The sequence below is a fragment of the Poecilia reticulata genome, chromosome 3, assembly GCF_904066995.2.
Source record: "Poecilia reticulata chromosome 3, P_reticulata-male-v2, whole genome shotgun sequence".
Lineage (NCBI taxonomy): Eukaryota > Metazoa > Chordata > Actinopteri > Cyprinodontiformes > Poeciliidae > Poecilia > Poecilia reticulata.
The window spans coordinates 23,634,714-23,653,134 of record NC_088832.1 but is presented as its reverse complement, the minus strand read 5'-3'; the positions used below and the strand labels follow the sequence as shown (position 1 = coordinate 23,653,134).

General features: G+C 38.0%; 1 protein-coding gene and 1 long non-coding RNA gene across 2 annotated transcripts; one reads left to right on the top strand and one right to left on the bottom strand.

Moving 5' to 3' along the window:
• The first annotated feature begins 4,710 nt into the window (after positions 1-4,710).
• LOC145551128 (serine protease 1-like) lies at positions 4,711-6,588 on the top strand. The gene is made up of 6 exons (XM_081605291.1): positions 4,711-4,861; positions 5,090-5,282; positions 5,365-5,550; positions 5,862-5,923; positions 6,025-6,149; positions 6,238-6,588. Exons 1-6 carry the CDS (start codon positions 4,822-4,824, stop codon positions 6,382-6,384), a joined length of 753 nt encoding a protein of 250 aa, XP_081461417.1. The 5' UTR covers positions 4,711-4,821; the 3' UTR covers positions 6,385-6,588.
• Positions 6,589-16,011: 9,423 nt separating this feature from the next.
• Positions 16,012-18,343, bottom strand: LOC145551127 (uncharacterized). The gene is made up of 2 exons (XR_014086946.1): positions 18,028-18,343; positions 16,012-17,924 (listed from the first exon to the last, which is right to left on the bottom strand). It is a non-coding gene; the product is annotated as an uncharacterized LOC145551127 (long non-coding RNA).
• Between the last annotated feature and the right edge of the window lie 78 nt (positions 18,344-18,421).

Genomic DNA, 18,421 nt, shown 5'->3' with positions numbered 1-18,421 from the left:
TTCTTCGTTTCGACTCCAGCTGCTTCGTTCTGTTGTTGTGCTATGGGAAGAGGCACAACAGAAGCCTCTTCATCTCTGGACCCTGGGTTTTTAGTTGGCGCCTCTTCCGATAGCACAACAGAAGCCTCTTCATCTCTGGACCCTGGGTTTTCAGCTGGTGCTCTTCCGATAGCACACAGAAGCCTCTTCATCTCTGGAACCTTGGTTATCAGCTGGTGGAAGAGCATCCAATGAATCATCTGAGATTTCTAAACTGGGATCTGAAAACTCCTGAGAAATAAATTCCTCCACCATCTTTAGATCTGATTCCCTCTCATTAGTGGTCTTTGAAAGTTCCTCCAAAATGAATTCATTCACCATCTCCAAGTCTGATTCCTGATTTTCTTTTCTCCGTTGCAGGTATTTAGCAAATTCTAGTTCTGTCTCAATATTTTCTTCAAGGTAAATCAGTAATAATTCCTCTGTCAGCTGGAGTGCATGTGGAAAGATGGAATCCACGGCCTCCGACCAAGACAAGTGGCAGACCACAGAAGTATCAGGATCGTGCGTGGAGCAGACAGAGCTCAACGATTTTTTGACATATTTAATGAATAACTCATTGAAAATGTCAAAGCTCATGGGATGAATCTTCCCTGTAATCGAAAAGATGTCTGAAAATGATGTTAGGAGCGCATTGCCCAAGATCGTGTCCACATCTTGGGATCTGATGTCCTGTTTAGGGATATTGCAGAGAATAAAAGTGTAACATTTATCCAGTAACTTCAACAACAGATCCTTCAAGCTGGACTTTGTGTCACAATCAGGTTTCCCCATGACCAAATCCATATCTGATCCAATGAAAAGGACAAAAGAAACTCCTCCATCATCGTGTGATCATATCCCGGTTAAAGCCGGTAATGCAAGAGGCTTTGGATTCTTTAAGTGGCTCATAGCTTCTTGGATTTGTAACGGAAGGTAAAGCAAATTTTGTTTAAATCGCAAACTATCTCAGTCTCTCACCAAACTTCAACTGTCTCTCACAAAGAAAGTGGCAGAAGGAAAGACAAAATACTCAGAAAACTCTGTGATGTCATAAAGGACCAGATTCCATCCAAGAACGTTGCGTCAGCTCAGCAACCGTTGCTAGGTGTCACCAGCTGTGTGCAGCTCAGAGAAATAAAGTCTAATTTAAAGGGGGAAAAGTGAAAGTTTACATGTTTTAGAGGCTCTGAGGCTGAGAAGGACTCCGCCACTCACTGAATACTTCCACTCTTTCCATGATGTAGCGCGAAAAAAAGATTTAAGTGCTTGACTGAGACAGGACTGACACACAGCAGCAGTAAACACAAGCAGGATTGTTTTCAGATTACTTCAATAACCGAACTTACTACAAACGATCCAGAAAATTGATCATTTGCGCAGCCGCGGCACCGCGATTCTGCGCAAATGCGGCCGCAAAGTGTCTTTTATCAGGCGGGTTTTTCCTCACAGAGCGGCTGTGATTGGTGGAGGGGGAAAAGTCTTTCTTATCCAGACGGTAAACTGCTTTGGACGGATTCATCCAGCTCCACTTATTAAGGTTTCAATATTTATAAAATATACATAACAAAGCCTAAACTTACATTTTGTTATTCATCTGAAAATGTCCTGCAGTGCTGCAGTTTAACCACTTGATGGCACTGCAGGTTCGTTGTCACCTGGTTTGTTACAAGCGAAATACATTATTCTGTGATTTTTTTACTTTTTTAAATCAGCTTTCTTAAAATAATTTAATGAACTCATAATTGAAACATTAAATAAGCACTAGTTTTTGTTCATTTATTGAGAGTAAACATTTCGGGAAATTAATTAATTTATTTTGTTTAATTTCCTATATCGTTGTTATTATTGAACAAAATGTGATTTGTTACATATTTTTCTACTCTGGAGTAATTCTATTAAAGATCTGGTTTATTAACTCCGTCTTCTAAACTTAAACAGAACCAAAACCAGGTGAGCAAAGAGACATTCAACTTAAATATTTGCATTTAAATGTGTTTTATTCAGAATAAGCAGTAAATCATCAATTCAGTCATTTATTCAGAATTTATTCAGAAACATGAGTAGTTCCTGTCAACAAAAAAACAGAAGATTTCAGTTGTTGGTGAATATTAACATAATCTGAAACGTGACTATATTCCAACTTGCAGGACTGAAGTTTGGCGCCATCTGGTGGTGATGTATTGAATCACAGTGGGATGCGCTAGGATTCTGTCGAGCCATGGTTTCTTTCTTCTTCCAGGATTTTGTGAAAATCTTCTAAAAATTGTGACATCTGAGTTCTTTCAGGCCGTCCTCTAGGATTTTCAGCCTGTCCTGTACAGTTTTAATGGGGGGAAAGATGGCGTCCGGTGTTGGGATTATGCTTTTGTCGATGCACTGCTCACAATATTCTCCATAGAATCCAGTGGGACATCGACAAACATATTCGTTTGAATCCAGAAGTCTGTTGATATGGCATAGATCAGGGATGTCAAAGTCAAATACACAGAGGGCCAAAAAAAAACAAATTTGCTACAAGCCGAGGGCCGGACTGGTTTAATGTTTATTAAAACATATTGAAATGATTGCACATAGCCTATTGAACCAAGACCTAACACAGTGTATATTATTTAACGATTAAATGAATAAAGCAATATTTTGTTATGGCTCTGTCAGTAACTTCAAGGGAAAACATTTTTCAAGAGGCAAACAGCAACAAATTTAATTGTTTTTAAAAACAAAATATGTTTCTTAATATCAAGATAAATGCATAAATCAAAGTGCATGCATTATAAACTGAAAATGCATTACTGTGCTGCTCTATGATCCTACCGATCACTGCTTTCAAATAGTAAAGTAAAAAAATAAATCAAATCAGTTGTATTCTTTCTCATGGCTCTTATCTGCAATTTTACCTGAATCCATTCAACTGAAAAATAAATAAAATAAAATAAAATAAAATAAAATAAAATACAAAAATATATGGCACACAGACAAAACAATACTTCATTCAAAGAAAAATCACGTCTTGTAGAAACAAATGTAAAAATTTAACTGAAACTTATAAACTGAAAATACGTTGCTGCTCTGTGATGCTCACTTGTCTGAGGCTGAGCCTGATACTTGGAGGTGTCTCATCTTTTGTACAAGTTCATCAATGTTCGGGGTGTGTCTCTGAATAATGAATAATGAAGCCGTTTGGGTGCGCTGTAGTCACTTCGCGGGCTACCGTTGCATTATGGGAAATGTAGTGTTTGGGGGCAAAACACGAGCGGGCGGCTCTGGCTTGCGGGCCGGTTCTCATAGTAATTAAATATCATTCAGGGGGCCATAGATAATTGATTTGCGGGCCTGATGTGGCCCGCGGGCCTTGACTTTGACATATGTGGTTTAGAGTCAGCCGTTGATCGGATCTAGCTGGTTCTCACTAAACTGTTTTTACTGTATTTTGCAAAGAGTGCTCATTTTAATATTTTTATTATTATTATTAATTATTATTATTATTTTTAATTTGCAATGAATTCCCCTCAATATTCTGCAGTAACCTGGTCCCAAGATGAGGTAATTTTTTTCCCTCCGCTTACTCGCTGATGAACGAGTACAGAACGAACTAGATCGGTCAACGAGGAATGAGAAAGTTTTGTGGCAAAAAAATGCGGAAGTGCTAAAACGGAAGTCCGTGGCATATACCCCATTATCCAATGAAAAAAACTAACCTCAGTTAAGTAAAATAAAATTGTAATCAAAACTTTTGTAATTGTAATGATATCTTATTTAAAAACAAAAAGCTTTGTTTAAAAAACTCTTTTTAAATTAAGTAACTAATTTTTGTCTCGTGAACTTAAAAAGTTATTTGCCAAACATAAACTTTTATTTGCACACATCAGAAACCTTTTGTTGAGATTTTAGGCCCTGCCCATGACATCATGTGAGAATCACAAACAAAACTTGAGTCACAAACAAAAACTTAGAATAGCAAGAAAAGATTTATGACAAGCGCAACTAAATTTGCAAATAGTTTTTTCACTTTATAAGACGAAAATGTGTGATTTTGATTTAAAAAAGTTTTTTAAGCAAAACTCAGTAGGCTATTCTCATGGTGACATGCATTAACAATTACATTTTTGCTTTTGTTTTTAGTTGATGCAGCTCTGCTTTCCTGAATGGACCATCTTCATCTCCTCTGCAAGTGTAGCAAACAAGAAGCTCTTTTTTATATAGATTTCAGTACACTATAAGGTTGCATTGTGCCCTTGTTTATATTTTTAATACTATAATTCTGTAAAGACAAAATATGTCTGGTGGTCTAGCTGTACATATCTTGCTATGTAGCGGGTTTGATTATTGCAATACTTTCCTATAACAAAACAGACTTGCAGAAATAAATTACTAATAAAATCTCTTACATATGCATAGTTGTATGCTCTATATAGAGATTTTCCTTAGCGTTGATTGTCTATCTCACAATTTTATAATTTATCATTGTATATTAAACTCTGAAAGCTGAGAGGCTTTGTTAACATTCTGTCCTAGAATGCGGTTAGAAGTGCCCTTTTTTGAGCACCTGCCCCTTTAGTGTTCTCTGCACGGCCCTGTTAATAAGGGGAAATGTTGGGTTATTACTGAAATAAACTGTCAATGGAACAAGAACTTTATTCAAGTTTCTTTAGAATCATAAGATGTTAAAGTTCCTCTGTATGTAGATGACAGCACAGATCAGTGTCTGTCCTGTGATTGGTGGCTTTTTTCCAGCAGGAAGTTGTGAACAGAGTTTAAAAGCTGCTGCAGGACTGCAAACATTCACAGGAAGCTGGACCAGCAATGGCTCTGCTGAAGGTTTTGCTGCTGCTGTTGGGGCTGGGTGAGTCAGAAACACTGGAGACACTGGGGAAACTGGATACACTTCCACTGGTTCCAGAGGCTGATGCTCTCTCTGACTCTCAAACTTCCCTCTGATTCTGTTTCAGACTGAAACGCCTTTGCATATAAACTCTGATGCTTTTTAATCTTTAATTGTTTATCCTCTTTCTGTTCCTGCAGCCATGTTTGCACCTGATTTCTGAGTAAAGTCCTCCTTTTTCTTCTTCAGCTGTTTCAGTGAACTCAGGTGTTTCTCTGCAGAAGAGAATCATTGGAGGTCAAAACTGTGATAACACAGAGCGTCTTTATCATGTTCGGCTGGAGAGCAGCAATGGTACTCATATGAGACGCTGTGGAGGATCTCTGATCCACCGTCAGTGGATCCTGACTTCAACTCTCTGCTGGACGTCAGAGCCAGGATGGTAGGAAAGAGACATGAAGACACTTTTATCTGCCAATTATCAGGTTTTCTGTCTGTTCGGTAAAATCTAACCTTTTCTGCAGGACTAATGTAGCAATGTTAAAAGTTCATCCACGGACGGTTATACATTACAATCAGGTAATCCGATACGGTCCTGTGATTTATACTCATGGCGACCACCAGCATGGCATCATGTTACTGAAGCTTCAGACACCGGTAACAGATGTCCCAGTTGCTCAGCTACCAGACTGCAAGCGTCGTCTTAGAAAGTAAGTCCTTCTCTGTTCAAAAACTTCAGGTTTTCTGTCCTGCTCCTCCAGTTCTGCTGCCTCTGCTTCAGTACACCTGAGTCAGGTAATCAGGCCACCAGCAGAACCAGAACCCGTTTAGCTCAGGTGTGTTGGACCAAAGACACATGTACAGGACGCAGGACACCATCACTGAGGACTGGAGGTGGACACTCCTGTGTCAGTGGATGAAGTCCTTCATGGATTTATTTTCTGTTCCTTCATTGTTCTAAATAACAATAAATTTTCTACATTGTCTTGTATTTTTGCATTTTACTCGTATTGTGTTTTAGATTCAATCCTGTTCAGCTGGCAGGAGAGGGAGGAACGACAACTGGCCCCAATAATCGGCGATGTGAGAGAAATATTGAAGTTATGAGAATAAAATCTTTGTTTCTGTCTCTACAGAGAAGGTTGTGTGAAGAACATTTTTATAATTCTTAAGTTTCTCTACAGTGATTGATGCTCCTATTCCATCACATCTTCAGTGTGTCAACATGAATGTTGTTGATGTTTCCGTCGTTGTGCCGAGTCGTGGGTTTATGTTCTATGCTGCAGGACCAAACAAGGATATATGCTATGTAAGTTTGTTTCTTGAATATCGCTCTAAAGCAATTAGAAGAATTTATGTTTTACAACATAAATATATCAATAAAAAATTTTCTACAGGGTGACTGTGGTGGAGCAGCGATGCACAACGGCAAGATTTATGGTGTGATTTATGCTGCTGGAGAAGATGCATGTCAGGGACGAGTTGCAATCTTGGATGTGTGTAAATACGTGGGGTGGATAAAACAAAAAACTGGGATTCAATAAAACATAAACTATTGTGAAATAAAATTTTCATCAAATTTCCTCTCACATATAATTTTATAATTGTATCTTCATCAGTTTGATCCACGTTTATAGAATTAGAATAAATTAATTGTTTTGTTATTTCTCACATGATCTTCACCTCCCTAATGGAGCTTCCTCTTCACCTCTTAACCTATTGAAAAATAAATCAATAAATGCATGAAAAAGAAACATTTCCTGACTGATTGTCTTTACACTCATGGTTTAGTTTGTTCAGTTGATATTTTCCCTGAACTGAGTCTAAAAACATGAGTTTTAAATGACATGAAGTGGAACACCAGAAGTAATTTATTTAGTTTTTGTCTTTATTTTACATCAGAAGTGAACATGCACACTCTCAGAAATAATCCTGTAAATTTACAGTCAAATACTGGCAGCTATAGACGCCAGAAGTTTACTGTAAATGCACAGTAGCTGGACCGTAATTAATCCTGACAGTAGATTACCGTCAATGCGAGTACGGTATAGATACTGTGAAAGAACGCTAAACTTCTGGCATCTATAGCTGCCCATAGCTTACCGTTCTTGCGAAAGAACGGTAAAATACTGGCGTATGTAGCTGCCAGTAGTTTGCAGTTTTTTTAAAGAATGGTAATCTACCGTTTTTCTGAAATAACGATAAAAATACTGGTAGCTACAGACGCCAGGTTTTTTTTTTACCGTTCTTTGAGAAAAACGGTAAAAAAATAAAATTAAAAAGCTGGCGTCTATAGATACCAGTAATTTACTGGACATTCACCTTTTCAATCCTGTAATTACCTTTTAAAGTTGTGTACTGGAAGTAAATACTGTATTGTCGCGAACACACTGCAGATGTAGTACCGCCAACAGGGTTTATTAGAAATAAGAGCAAACTGCTATTCTTTAGGCTGCAGCTTGCACCTCTAACACACCGTTACACTCAACTGAGTAGCTTCACTGCTAGCACACACTGAACTCTCCGCTCTTCCGGTGTTCTGTCAGATCAGCATTGGTCCTGGTCCTCCCGCTCCCCTGATCCCCCGCCCATATGACAGGTCCATCACATGTGAGTGGAAGTCAGCAGAGTCAGACAGGGGAACCCCATAGCATGCTACAGTCATGGCCAAAAGTTTTGAGAATGACACAAATGTATTTTCACATGATCTGCTGCCCTTTGGTTTTCATGTGTGTATGTCAGATGTTTTCATCACATACAGAAATACAATTGCAATCATATTATGAGTAACAAAAGCTTTTATTGACAGAATGAGTTAATGCAGCAAGTCAATATTTGCAGTGTTGACCCCTCTTCTTCAGGACCTCTGCAATTCTCCCTGGCATGCTCTCAATCAACTTCTGGACCAAATCATGACTGATAGCAGTCCATTCTTGCACAATCAATGCTTGCATTTTGTCAGAATTCCTAGGTTTTTGTTTGTCCACCCATCTCTTGATGATTGATCAAACGTTTTCAATGGGATTAAGATATGGGGAGTTTCCAGGCCATGGACCCAAAATCTCTATGTTTTGTTCCCTGAGCCAGTTAGTTATCACCTTTGCTTTATGGCAAGGTGCTCCATCATGCTGGAAAAGGCATTGTTCATCACCAAACTGCTCTTGGACGGTTGGGAGAAGTTGCTCTCAGAGGACATTCTGGTACCATTCTTTATTCATGGCTGTGTTTTTAGGCAAGACTGTGAGAGAACCAACTCCGTTGGCTGAGAAGCAACCCCACACATGAATGGTTTCAGGATGCTTTACAGTTGGCATGAATCAAGACTGGTGGTAGCGCTCACCTTGTCTTCTCCGAACAAGCTGTTTTCCAGATGACCCAAACAATCGGAAAGGGGATTCATCAGAGAAAATGACTTTACCCAATCCTCAGAAGTCCACTACCTGTATATTTTGCAGAATATCAGTCTGTCCTTGATGTTTTTTCTGGTGAGAAGTGTCTTCTTTGCTGCCCTCCTTGAGACCAGGCCTTGCTCCAAGAGTCTCCGCCTCACAGTGCATGCAGATGCACTTACATCTGCCTGCTGCCATTCCTGAGGAAGCTCTGCACTGCTTGTAGCCCGATCCCGCAGCTAAAACACTTTTAAGAGACGGTCCTGGCACTTGCTGGTCTTTCATGGGCACCCTGGAACCTTTTTGGCAACAATGGAACCTCTCTCCTTGGAGTTCTTGATGATGTAATAGATTGTTGACTGAGGTGCAATCTTTTTAGCTGCGATACTCTTCCCTGTTAGGCCATTTTTGTGCAGTGCAATGATGACTGCACATGTTTCTTTAGAGATAACCATGGTTCACAGAGAAGAAACAAAGATACCAAGCACCAGCCTCTTTTTAAAGTGTCCTGTGGTGTTATTCTTACTTAATCATGACATATTGATCTCTAGCCCTGTCCTCATCAACATCCACACCTGTGTTAATGGAGCAATCACTGAAACGATGTTAGCTGGTCCTTTTAAGGCAAGGCTGCAATGAAGTTGAAATATGTTTTGGGGGATAAAATAAATTTTCTAGGCAAATATTGATGTTGCAATTAATTGCTGTTAAGCTGATCACTCTTTATAAGATTCTGGAGTATATGCAAATTGCCATTATAAAAATTGAAGCAGTAGACTTTGCAAAAATTAACATTTGAATCATTCTCAAAACATTTGGCCATGCCTGTACACATAACAGTGATCACAATGCAACTTATAACAAATACTCATAACCATATGGACCCCAGCAGAACTAAAATACAGAATCGTTAAAATACTACAGAGGTCGACAGGTGCAAACGTGCAGCAAACACGAGAAAAACAAATACAACAAAGAAAAAACGCAAACAAAAAAGAGATGCAAAAAATATATAAAAATAAGCGTTCTAGACCACTAGAGCATTGTGTCCGAATTCAGGGTCTGCATCTTTTCAAGCTTATTCTTTCATGGGCTTGAGAAACGACCCGGTCTACAGAAGAGGGGTCCTGCGAAGGCAGAGAGTATTGCAGGGAAGCTGTAGCCTTCAGCTAGTTGCCTAGCCTCCACCTTAACATGATTTAAACAGTGTTTGTAGGCAAAAATGTAGATGTATAAATCTCACATTTCTGCTCAGTTCATCAGTGCATCGCCAACGTTTTCGGAGGTGTCTGCTCCCGCTGTATTAACACCCAGCTCCCCTCGCCTGCTGCCAGCTGGTCCAGGATTATATTCCACAGGAGAACACCTGGCTTATTTAGGCTTTCGCAAATAACAGTTAGTTAAACACAGATATTAAGTCAGGTAACATCTAGTTGTAATATTTTGGTTTACTCAAATATTTCATTTATTCCTGAACAAATCTTTGACTGATTAAAGTTAAGCCTAAAAACACAATAGTTTGATTAAACTGTATTGTCTTACCTGAGATTTGGAGAGTATTTGAAAAGGGATACTTTGCTTACATTCCTTGTGTAAAAGTGCTATATGTGGTTGAACATTTTAGAATCAAACTAAGATTTTTTTAATATGCAACAACCTTTATTACAGAAGGTGAAGAGTAATAGAGAAATCAGGAGAAAAAAAATACTTCGAGTGATTGATGTTGTCACCGCTGCTAAGCAACATAACCCCATGGTAGAGGCTAAGCAGCTAGCTGAAAGCTACAGCTTCTCTCTTCCGGTTGTCGAGTACCCAGGGATGCAAAACCTGACTTCGGACACAGCTGTTCTTTGTTCGACTCCCCCTACTGGTCTGGATCACTTCTGTTCTCAGCATTTTTCGTTTGCATCTCTTTTTTTGTTGCATGTGTTTTTCTCGTCTTTGCTGGGTGTTTGTACCTGTTGGCCACCGTAAAACACAGTGGTGAAAGTAAATATACCTTCAAATACTGGCGTCTGTAGGTTCCAGTATTTTTACTGTAAATTTAGTTTTACTACTACATTCACTTTATGAGTAAGCTACTGCAAAGAAAACTGAAATGCTACTTTTTAAAGTACAGTCTTAGTTTTACGATAGAACATCATGAATACCTAACCCAGTTGTTGATGAATATTATAGGTTTTAATACATTTAGGAAAAATCTGGCTCTTACGGATCCCAGGTTCTCCCGGCAGGCCGAAGTGAAGCCACACAGAAAACAACAATGAGTGTTGACGTCACAGAATTACAGAGTTTAATCCAATAGAAGACAATGTATGAAATTACAACAGAAACTGCTGAACAACAGAGACATACATTCATTTACCTGAGACAAATGGAAAAGAAGGAGGAAAGAAAGAAAGAAAGAAGGAAAAGCAAAGACGTCTGGAGAATTGCAAGAACAAAATCTAATTTGTTACTCCTGTGTAGAAAGTTTTATAGTGAAGGCGTATTCTTGTCTTTAATTCATTCAAATAAGGCGTATCTTTGTTAATCCAACCAGGAGCAGTCTCTGACCCTCTCTAAAGTTAGAAACTCCCTGCAATTTGTTTCCAAGATCAAAAGCCATTTGTCCCCTGTGTCTAAACAGATTGGAAGCTGAACTTCTCCTCTACTGGCCCGGACTCCTGCTGTTTTACGGCTTTTCACAGATCAGTGTAAAAGCTGGAAATTCTCCTGATTGTTTTCCCACACAGACAAAAGGCAGTTCAAAAAGATCTTGGCAAACAATCTGCTGTAACTATAGGTAAAATAAAGGTTAATAGGGCAGAATAAGTTATTAATCTGAAAACTATAATTAGGCTATTTCAATCAAGACATGTTAAGTTTTAAAACTAGAATATTTTAAATTTATATTCTTAACACAGTGTAGGCTTCTTAGAAGTGCTACAATTGGTGCGGTTCTAAAATGCATAATCTGCATAGTCAGAACTTCACATAACACAACAGAGGATGTGATAAGTAACCATCAGAACAGAATTTTTATTTCAGTTTACAGCATCATAAACTGGGTTTAACTCAATTTCTACAATCTTATGAACATTAAAACACAGTTCTTAAGGAAATATCCATGCTTTGGTTATCACTAAGCAAATTAATGAAAAAGGACTTCCAAAATCTAAAATTCAATATGGCTGAAATAATGTAGAATTCTAGTATTAACAGGGTTTGAAAATGTGAAATATTAATGGTTTTCAAGAGTCCAAGTGACACTTACTTTGTTAGATGAAGATGAAGGCACCGTCCAACATGGGAAAAGAAAAGACAATACAATTTAGATCCTAAATAATATGGAAACAGAAATATTTCAAAGAAAAGAAAAGGACAACAACTAACTTGAATGAGATGCCACTCAAAGTCCATCAGGTTTTTGATGAGGGTAGAAACCTGAACATTAACTGTTGCTCTTTCTTTTGAATGGTCTTTCCTGTCTTTTTGGATACCATCTTCCCATGACTGGTTTTTGTGCCCCTTTCTGGACTAATCCCAATGAAGCGACTAAAAAACAAAATCAAAAATTGGAAAATTCATTCCCATATAAATAGTGTGGCATTCTGAACACAGGTGGTACAATATCTTAATAAAGCTGTTTTTAATTACATAAAGAGAAAACATCACCACATTTGTCAAATGTTAATCCTAACTTGCTTTAGAACTTTAAAACCATGTCATTGTAAAAAAAAATTATAAGAATAGTTGAATGAACCAAAGGCTGCCTCATGTTGATATTGGAGGCTGAAGATGAAGAAGATGGACAACACTGTCCAGTCTGGAATGTTGGCTGGACCCTCTCAAAGACAATATGGCCTTCAATGCTGACCATGCACAAAACTGCTTGCCACAGGGACTGTAATAAACCAAGTCCTTAACTGGAAGAACATAAAACAAATCCTCTTATTGATACAGCATGCATTTAAATGATCATCATAATAAAGAGTGTCCACTCTGCCAGGTAAAGCAAAAGCAAGGATCTTAAACTCCTCAATTGTCATGTTGAAAACTGTAGGCTGGATTCATTTACAGAAGTTGCAGAGGAATTTATGGTACTTTGCACGGAAAGTGACATTTGCTTTGAAAGTTAATCAAAAGCTACTTTGGATGATCTTGTGATCATTGATGGTGAAGTGTCTTTGGTGCTGCTCTTGTTTTCACCAACATGCAGGAGGAAGGGCTGTCCTGGTTCCACGGCAATAAGGAAGGCTTCAACCCTGGCTTCGAGATGACGAATAATAAAAATTAGTAAATTTATTCAGAATAACATTATCATTATCATTAGAATAACCACATACCTGCACATATCTGAAAATATGGTCCACAGTTTGACATGAGCTGTTTTGGATTCTTCTTGTGGCCTTTGGATGTAGGATGAAGCACATGAACCAACAGAAGAATGCCTGGTTTTCCCAGCCTGGAGGAACAACAGGATAAATAGCAGACACATTAGGATAATAAATAAAAATTTTAAAGAGAAGTGTGAGCAAAACTAATCAGACCCACCTGTGTATGTTTCACCATCACAGTGATTCAAAATACTTTGTCCACCCGGTTTACCCTGGAGAGCATTTTTCACCACCTACAACATAAAGCATAAAAATGTCAGAAATAATTAACATGAACACAACGCAGACATTAGGCATTATAGAAATTAGTCAGCTTATAGAAACATTCTGGACAGCATTTTTTCTGCCAACCTGTCAGAAGAAATGTGTTGAGGTCATCATAACATGCTTCAGTCACCAACATGACATTCTAATGAAGAAAAAAAGAGGCATCCAATATGTCATTATTTATTATCATTATTATTTATAGAGACAAAAACATTTTGGCTTAGCTTTGATTGCATAGATTAAACCACCGGTCCAGCACAGCCACTCTCCCCATTATGCTGTCTATAGCCGAAAACTTAAAAACGACTCTGCAGCTTTTTCACTACCTACAGCATAAAGCATAAAAATGGGAAAAAACATCAAATTTTAAATAAACATACAAAGAAATAAAAAGTGAAATAATTAAAAACATTTTAAAAGTCAAAATCTGGAATGAAAGAAGTTTTAAGAAAATATTTTAAAATAGGTTAAACTAATTAATGGTTGCCACAAATTTTTACATAAAAATGTTAGAAAATGTTCCTCTTTTGCAGTTAAGTTTTAATTTTAACACTTAAAAACACTAACATAAGAATTACCTGCAGAATAAAATAGGAAATGCAAAAAAAATTATTTTCATTGTTGAAATTAAAATCTAAATTACATGTTTATTGTGTAAAACCTTTCAAAAAATTAAAAATGACAAAAGTTCTCTGAAAATTTTATAGTAACATCTGACAAAAGTTGTAATGTGTTAGTAATGCTAAAATGTCATTAAATACTTTATTCTTACATTTTTCACTGATATTACATCAAATGAAACAGAAAAGAAGGTTTGCATCATCAAATATGATAGCCTTACTAACTCAATAATCACCATCCAAAGGATAGTATTAAATAAAAACTTTTACTTATTTCTATGGACACCTTTCATGGTAGTGTTTACATATTTTGCACATGCGCACAATGTTTGAGAGCAAAAAGACTATTTTACACGTCATCTACAGCAGCACTTCTGATGTAGAATTATTCCGTTAACTCAATGAAAGTTGGAAATGCAGATATTATTAATTTAATGCCCTCTGTATTGGCCTATCTACAAGTAGAGCCAACTGACAACAAGGCCACTATACGTTTTAGGATTCAACACCAAAAAAACACTAAATATTTCTCAAACAAAGAACAATTAATAAGTGATCTCTGTGGTAAATATATGTGTTATTCTGCACAAGAACAGAACAAAGGATTAAACAGCTGCTAGGGCATAATTTATTAAAACTGTGGAGATTTTAAGAGTCCCTCGGTGTTATCAAACTGATTTAGAAATAAGCTTTGTTTTTAAATTTAAAATAATGACTTACTTAGGGGTGATTTCAAAATAAGGTGCAGGAAAATAAGTTTGCGTATGTAGTTCTGACACTAATCCAGTATCTTACCGTTACTGCTCTGCAAAAACACAAAATCTTACCAAATTGTTTTGGTCTAGTTCCTAGTGCAAATGTCTTAGTACTAGATCCACTGGCAGATTATTTCACTTAAAACTCTTACTTTTTTGCCAATATTAAGGAATTATTTGCTTAAAACAAACTCCTCCATCTGGCTGCAAAGTTAGTTTTGTCTAATTTCAAGTCTACTAAGATATTTGAGATACTAACTGGACTAAAAATGGTACAAATGGGTGCGTTTACAGTGTGAGGTGTTGGGTTTCTGTTTCTTTTTATTATCCTGCTGTATGTTCAAAAACAAAGCTAAACTGCGGCGTTTCAGACACGGTGATCATGATGTTTTGACTGGCTGCTGGCTTCTTTTGTTTTCAGAAGTAGCACTTAATGACTTGGTGGAAAAGCAGATAAGTATAGTTTAATAAGTTCTTGAACCAGTTAGACACTGGTACCAGTTTGGTGAGATGAGGCCTAAAAGAGACAGCATCAACTGCCAATACAATATATTTATTTTATCTTGTCGTAGATACTGTTTGTATCTCTTCTAACACTCTTAGCATAAATTTGCTTCTCCGTGATCTTTCTGGTAATTTAGTTTAATGTCCGAAGCGATCTCACTCTCATCTTATGTTAGGACACCACAGATATGGACCACTTAATATTTCAACGCCGTCAACTCTTTCAAAGCAAAATAAAATTAAAAAAATCATGATTAACTTTCACCTGGTAGTTGTTTATTATTGCTTATATTTTATTTCTAAACTTTGACTCACTTCCTTTTTAAAAAAATAAATAACTAGATGGTTTTCATTCCAAGCTAACAGTCTGCTGGAAGGAAATGACTGCAAAATTAAAATTAATGACCAATTTTCACTATGTTTACTCAAGACTAAGGTCAGAAAAACAGATATTAAGACAAGGAAAGGACAGGTAGGGAAAGACAACAAAACAAAGCCAGAATGCCATGGAAGTAAAAGAAAAAACAAAATAAACATAAGAAACAATGAAAAAAAAAACAGATTAAATTAGATTAAAAAGTGAATATGTAGGAAAGGTTCAATCAAAAAAATGGGAAATGGTTGAACTGATGTTTTATTCATGTCTTCCATGTTGTCTGTTGTGTTGAGTTTTCATAGCGCTGATATTATAGCAAACATCTTAATACATCAGTGCTTTTGAACCTGTGAAATAAATGTGTGGTATATTTCATAGGCAGGTAAGCTGCTCTTATTTGAAGTCATGAAAACAGAAGACTAGGAAGACATTATAAAATAAAGAAAGAGCTAAAGCTGACATGCTTAGAGCCGCTCCATTACTAAGAAACAAATCCATTCACAGCATCATCACTGCATGTTCTCAAAGAAGCATATAGGAAGAAAGGACAGTACTTCGAAAAGACATGCACAGTATTGTAGCCAACATTAATTTGTATGTGTATGCAACAGCAATAAGGCAGCTTATGCAATGCATATCTCACAGGCTACTGAGAAAAATACATGCTCATGCTTTACATCAGAAACGCTTCGCCTTGTAGAAATACAGTCAGCTGCCACACTTGCCTGCTTTTCTTTCTGTACTTAATAAAAATAAGAATGTTTGTTGTAAAATATTTTCATTGGATTTTTCTGTTTTCAATTTAAAAGTGAAGGTTTGTGTTGGATGTTTGTGTCAAAAGCAGATTTGTGTAAAAGGTATCACTGATGCAAAAACTTGTCTTTTCTTTTTTTTTTTTACAAATAAGCATAACCTTATTTGTGCAAGGCTTTACACAGGACCTCTGTGGTAGAAGTGACCCATAAAGTGTGTTAGTGATGTGACAAAACTAAAGACATTTATCATGACACAAGCAAAGATTTGTTTTATTTCTTTAATTGATTAATCTATTCTCCAACTATGGTGCACCAAAGTACCCGACTAAAATCCCAGTATCATTACCTTGAGAAATAATGAGCTTTGAATTTTAAATATAAAACAGGCTTTAATGCAGAAAATGATCAAATGTATCCACTTCATCCAAGTGGAGCAGATACAGAGTAACATTCACCATCCAGCTGAGCTCCACTCAGCTCCCCTTAGGGGAGACACCAAGTGAAGCAAAGATTGTTGAGCGAGTTCTGCTTTATTTTCTCCTCATTCTACTTCCTCTCTAAAGTGTTTCATGCCTTCATCAGCTTTTCTTTGTGTGTGACTGTTGTCAGTCTTAACTGTTGTAGTTGCTGTATGTCAGCATGCAGCAGTGAGCAGATAAAATAGAGAAAAGACAAAGAGTCCCTTTGTCCATAACAGAGTGTTCCTTATGAATTTCTTGTAACATTTCTTGTCTATAAAATCACAAGATTCATAGTTTCTTTTACAAAGGATATTTTAGTTACATTTATGTTTTTCACCTTGTGGCATCAGGGCTTTTTTCTATTTTTGTATTCATGCGTGTCCTTAACTTGAACTTTGTTAGCACATTAGCTCCACTTTACACTAAACTAACTTTTAGCCACATAAAACAGATGTTTTTTTTATTAGCAGATGAATATATGATCACGTTTCTAATTAGTCAAATCACAGACTGTTACTTGCTGGTTCATCTTGTTACTCCAGGCCACTGCTCCTCATCCCTTCTCCCTGGTTTCCTCTTGGTTTCTTCATGTCTCTGGTTTGGGTTTATTTTTGTTTCTTGCTCTTTGTTTATCTTCAAATTAGATTTTTTATTAAATCTAGAACAAAACTTTTTCGTCACCTGCCTGCTGCATTTGGGTACGAACCACACACATCAGGACCAGGACCGGCCCAAGGAAAAGCAAACTAAGAGGCCACTGAGGGCCCCAAGGCCACTAAGGGGCCCCCTCAATGGAGCTTATTTTTTTAGTAATAATTTCTATGTCATAATATCAAAAACACACAATTTCACCATCCATCCATCCATTTTCTGCCACTTATCTGGGGTCGGGTCGCGGGGGCAGCAGCTTCAGAAGGGAGGGCAAGACTTCCCTCTCCACATCCACTTCTTCCAGATCCTCTGGGGGAACCCCAAGGCGTTCCCAGGCCAGCTGAGAGACATAGTCCATCCAGGGGGTCCTGGGTCTTCCCCGGGGTCTCCTCCCAGTGGGACTTGCCTGGAGCACCTCAAGAGGGAGGCGTCCAGGAGGCATTAAACCCTACTGGAAGCAGCGGGTCTACTCTGAGTCCATCCTGGATGACCGAGTGTCTCACCCTATCTCTAAGGGAGAGATTTGCTAAGCTGCTAATAGAAATTAATCTCGATAGCGACCAGGATTGGTCCAGTTCAACACCCAGACCTTTATGCTAGTGTGACCAATATGGCCCCACACTTCGTCTTTGGTACAAGGGGGAGCAAACAACTCAAAAACCCTAACAGCAGAACAATCAAATTCAAAATGTTTTATTCAAACAGAGACCCCTTAACAGCAACCCAATAAAACAGTCATTTTCTACTTAATAAAATCCAAGAGTCAGTAATTGTCCTAAAATAAAGCCACCGATCAGATTCCACCTGGGCTCCAGGTGAAGGCGATACACCTGCAGCATGCTCACTTGCCGATCCCCAGCTGACTCTGCGATGCTTCAGCGCTGCTCCCCTCTTCGGCGTGCCACGTCTCTTTTCAGACCGATCCAGCTGAAAGAAAGAAGCAAGAAGACGCTAGCATCCCAGCACCAATACTTCGTCGAGAGATATATTCCCTGCCGATACTCTCTGATCGAGACGGAGCACTACTTACAGGCGCAGGCTGAGGCTCCCGTCTGCCCTGATCCTCTGTACTGGCCTATCGGTTCACCTTCCGGTGCTCTGTGTCTGTCCTACGGATTCCGTCCACCCCTCGCTCGACATCGTATCCGTCTCTGTCACTTACAGGATCAGTCTTCACCCCTCTCTTTCCATCCCGGCTCCTTTTATTTTGGCTTCAATCAGCCTCTGCTGACACCTGAGCTCACTGATTGCACTCAGCAAGACGGCCACATCCAGCCCAGTGCGTTTGGATTGTTAAATAGGAAAAACAAAATCCAAAACAATATGATTATCTTTTTTGTCTGAAATGTCGCTAAATATACCACCAAAGCCACTGAGTTGGTAACAGCGGGGTGAATATTGTTAACTTTAAATGTTCAGACCTG